This window comes from Vidua chalybeata, chromosome 4, assembly GCF_026979565.1.
Source record: "Vidua chalybeata isolate OUT-0048 chromosome 4, bVidCha1 merged haplotype, whole genome shotgun sequence".
Taxonomy (NCBI): Eukaryota; Metazoa; Chordata; class Aves; order Passeriformes; family Viduidae; genus Vidua; species Vidua chalybeata.
Window position 1 is genome coordinate 5,161,660 of NC_071533.1, and position 4,316 is coordinate 5,165,975.

General features: G+C 48.7%; 1 protein-coding gene across 2 annotated transcripts; it reads right to left on the minus strand.

Annotated features, from left to right (window-relative positions):
* Positions 1–3: 3 nt before the first annotated feature.
* Positions 4–3,997, minus strand: HNRNPDL (heterogeneous nuclear ribonucleoprotein D like). 2 transcript variants are annotated; one of them, XR_008430740.1, is made up of 9 exons: positions 3,831–3,997; positions 3,352–3,520; positions 3,106–3,267; positions 2,712–2,843; positions 2,483–2,597; positions 1,714–1,881; positions 1,453–1,549; positions 966–1,069; positions 4–274 (listed from the first exon to the last, which is right to left on the minus strand). XR_008430740.1 is itself a non-coding variant. In XM_053941810.1 (8 exons), the coding sequence occupies exons 1-7, from the start codon at positions 3,917–3,919 to the stop codon at positions 1,479–1,481; spliced, it is 906 nt and encodes a 301-aa protein (XP_053797785.1). In that variant the 5' UTR covers positions 3,920–3,997; the 3' UTR covers positions 4–274; positions 1,453–1,478. The 2 variants fall into 2 exon arrangements, 1 of the variants encoding a protein (XP_053797785.1); XM_053941810.1 differs by lacking the exon at positions 966–1,069.
* Positions 3,998–4,316: the final 319 nt, after the last annotated feature.

A 4,316-nucleotide genomic window follows, 5' to 3' on the forward strand; every position in this document is an offset into this window, starting at 1 on the left:
ACACTCACTTAAGTAAGCATTTATTAGAGAATCTTTTAACATGAAATTATACAAATAAAGTTTGTATAAACACAAGTCCACATTGTGTCATAACATGAATGGCAAAAAGAAAGTAAAAACCATAAAAGAAAACTAGTCGGCCGCTATGTACAGTTGGACACAGTTGTGTCATACACTAAAAGTCTTTTACAAAATAGTCATTTCCTCTCACGAAGACCACCCTCCATTCACTCGCGATGCGTTGCAAGATGGCTTTTTGTTGCAGTATCTCTACCTAAAAAATCAAGACAAAATGCATGTCAGATCTGTGATAGTTACTACAGGATTGTTAAAAGGTCCATTTTCATGAACTGCTTTAAGTCTTCTATATATTCCTTTCTTCACTGTTAAAGATCATATGCATATTTATTAAGGTAACACAAGAGGTTTGCTTAGTTACCCATCAGTAATTTCTTTTCCCAAATGTTCAGCCCATCTAGGAGGCTGCTCCAAAACAACAACCATCCAGTTTAGACAAGTAAGCAGGCTCTGGATCACTTTGTTTTCCATTGGAAACGCTGCCAAAAGGCTTTCTGATTATTTGTTTATACAGCTAAACGACTTATGTGCAACACAAGTCAGGTCACTTTAGTTCAGACAGTCCATATGCATATGATCTTTAATGTTTATCCAGATTTAAAAGTTCGTTTTGGTTTGCAGATTTCACTATTAGCTATAAAAAGAAAAAAGCAAGCATTAAAATCTTAAAGAATGCACATTTAAAATGAGGTTCCACAATTGAAATACAACACTAAACAGAAGACCAAATGATTAAGCTGTAAAGGCATTTATGTACTTTAACTCCTGTAAAAAACCATTTAAGTTAAAGACACTTAATCTCCAAAAAAGATTAAAAAAAGAAGCCAAAGTCTGAAGTTTTCCACTTTAATCTTTACGCTGGTACATGAAGTTGGAAGAGACCATACCACAGGACAGCGTTTTCTGGTGTATGCCTTGCGCTCTGCCTGCAACGTGCGACCCCAGAGATAGACGTGGTCAGGGTGACACACGGCCTGCAATGAAGTTCCCGCTGGCGGGTACAAACAAGGTATAATGTCAGAGTTAGAAGACAACATTCTTGTTTTCCTTAAGTTGTACCCATTTCAGTACTTTACCTGTTAATACTTCTAATAAGTTTAATTATTCCTCTAGACCACCTGGTACACAACGCAAACCAGAAAAACTCTTATGTTTTTCTGAAGTACTAAAGAAGATAAAGTCACACTTTTACAAAGTTAAAGATCTATAGACACGTAGGCAAAGCTGGTTTTAAAAAAAAAAAGTATTTTTTAAGTTAACAAAAGCTTAATTAAAGGAAAAGTCATGCTAGGCAAGTTTTTACTCTTCGTTTGTCTATTGATCTTTAAATTAGATTAGACATAGTCGGAGTGGAGCTCGTGCTCCTGTACACACCTGTTTGTCAGGTACTAGGTACTGCCTTAGTAGGGCTGGTAGTTGTTTTGGTGGTTGCCGCCGCCACGGGACGCCTTCCCATACGTGCTTTGTTGGCCTGGAGGTAGCATGCGGGGAAAAACAGAACCCACAAGCGTTAACGCCAGCCTCAGAGGGAGACTTCACCCACAGCAGCACACCAAGGGATCTCATCTTTAGAGCCATGGGCTGACTAAGAGCAAAGCTGCTCTTGTCATCGGGAACGAGGGCAAAACCACTCACCGCTGTAATCTGTGTATCCCGGCCCATATCCATAGTTGGGATAGTTGTACCCAGAGTAGTCGTAGCCTCCATAGCCACTGTAGCTCTGATCACTGTAAGCGCTATTGTAATTCCCATAGCCTTGATCATAATAGTTATTAAATCCTTGGTTCCAGTTTTGTCCCTGACCTGAAACCAAGCATAGCGAGTGTCAGTTTCAAAACTTATTTCACTCCTCTCCTGTGCCCCTTCATCTAACTTTTTGGACACGAGAATAAACAGAAATTGCCTGAGCACCAAGTGACACCAAAGGACAAGCCTTGCTGCGTGGTGCGAGTTGTTGTCTGCTTGACCTTTAAAGATTGAGATGCATTAACCTGTATAGTACCAGCTGATTCCTTCTGATCCATTTGAAGGGGCAGTGAAGCGACCACCCCACTCCTTAGCAAACAGCTCCTCATGAGCTTTCTCCTCAGCTTTCTCTCTCATGAGCCAATTAAGTGTATCCCTTTCAAGGAAAATTGTAACCGTGCTGGTTACACTGTCCACTAAGGGTGTACAGAAGCACCCTACACCCACCTTGCCCTTCACCACTTGAATGCAAGCAGAGCAAGAGGCGATTCCTCAGCTTCAACAAGCAACCATAACCACCAAAACACCACTTACTCACAGGCTACTTTACACATTTGATTTAAACATGAGATCTGCACACAGCCTGCAAACTGGAATATCTACAAACACCTAAATGTTTGGTAAGTACTTGATTAATAAAACCACTGAAAATACTCACCCCGTCCACGCCCCCTTCCGCCTCCACGTCCGCCAGAAGAATTGCTTTTCCCTCCTTTCTGCTGCTGCTGCTGCTGCCTGTACACCTCTTTGGGCTGTGCTACTTTGATTTCACACTGTAAGGACAGAAATCCTTTAACTTACTAAGAATTCCATGAGCATTTTGTGAGCTGCTTTCACGGAAGCCTACAAAGACAGACTTCATATGCTAAGAACAAGAGTTTTCCCACCTTGCCTGAACCAATCTGGTGGTATCTGCTCTCTAGTAACTTCTTTACTGGCTCTTCGTCTGTGTATGTGATAAAACAGAAGCCCCTCCTTTCATTCGTCTTTGTGTCCATGGGAAGTTCAATGTTTTCAATCTGAAATCAAAATTAATATAAACAACACATGAAACCTGTAAGCAACCTTTTATGCCACCAGAACCATCTGGCAGTGCAGAATCCATATGCTGACTACCTCTGGCAGCTATAAATCGTACCATTACAATTTTATGAAATCATTAACATATAGATTCAACTAGCTCTAGTTTTGGCCAACTCCCTCCTCACTAATTCTTTCTTAAGAGAGAGGAAAGACTACACTTGAGAATTAGAGGTGTTCTTATATGCCAATATACTATACCTCGCCAAAAGCACCAAAGTACTCCTTAATCTGTTCTTCAGATGTATCTGGACTCAGCCCACCAACAAACACTTTTTTGGGCGGCTCCTTCCCTTTCAGCGCTTTTGCCCTTTTAGGATCTATTAACTTGCCATCCAGTTTGTGTTCCTTCAGTTCCAACACCTAAAAAGCAGAGGAACAAAGTCTCGGATCGCTACAGCTACACAAGCTGGCTTTGTGCCACGGGCCCGCAGGAAAAGCGCCCACCTTCTCCACGCTGGCAGCATCCTTGAAGAGCACGAACCCGAACCCCCTCGACCTTCCAGTGACCGGGTCTGTTTTGATTGTGCAATCCACAACCTCGCCGAAACGCGAGAGATACTCCGTCAGGTCCTTCTTGCTGGTGTCCCAGCTGAGGCCTCCGATGAACATTTTCCTGGAGGGCAGGAAATGAGCGCGGACTCGGGTGAGGGAGCGGCGGGGGAGCCCCCCCCGCGCCCCCATAGGCTGCCGCTGACGTCACGGCCCCGACCGGCTCCCCCCGCGTCCGTGTCCCCGCCCCGCGGAAACTGGGTCACCCGCCCGGGACACAAAGGCGGGCGCGGCCACGGTGCGGGAAGGGAAGGCCGCGCTCCCCCCCCCCCAGCCGCCGAGCCGCCCCTCCCCGAGCCGCAGGGCGGGCGGCGGAGACGGACGCGCGACTCCCCCACACCTCCCCCCCGCCACCACCACGTCCCCGGCCCTACCCGTCGTCCTGCTGGTTCTTGCTCGCGTTGATTTTGGAGCCCTCGGCGAACTCCTCCTGGCCGCCGCTCATCTCTGTCGCGTCCTCCATGGCGGGGCGAAGGCGGCGGGGGTGCTCGTGCGAGCGGCGGAGACAGCGGAGACCTGCGCCCGGCAGAAAATGGCGGCGGAAGAGATCCGGGCACCGCCTGCGCCCCTTTTATATAGCCGTGCCGGCAGCCAATCAGCGCCGCCCGGCGCCGCAGCGCCCCCGGCGGCTCGCGGCGGGGTTGCAGCAGCCGCCCTGCGGCCGCCATCGCGCGGGCCGGGCCGGGCCGGGCCGGTGCTGCGGCTGCGGGCGGGCGCGGGCACCGCCGCGCCGGGTACCGCGGCGCCGGGGCCGGGGCGGAGCGGGCCGGCCGGCGGTGGGTAGCAACTCGTAACCCAGAAACCCCGTTCAGGCGGCGGCGGGGAGGGGCGGGGCGGGCGCTCCGTGGGCGGGCGCAGCC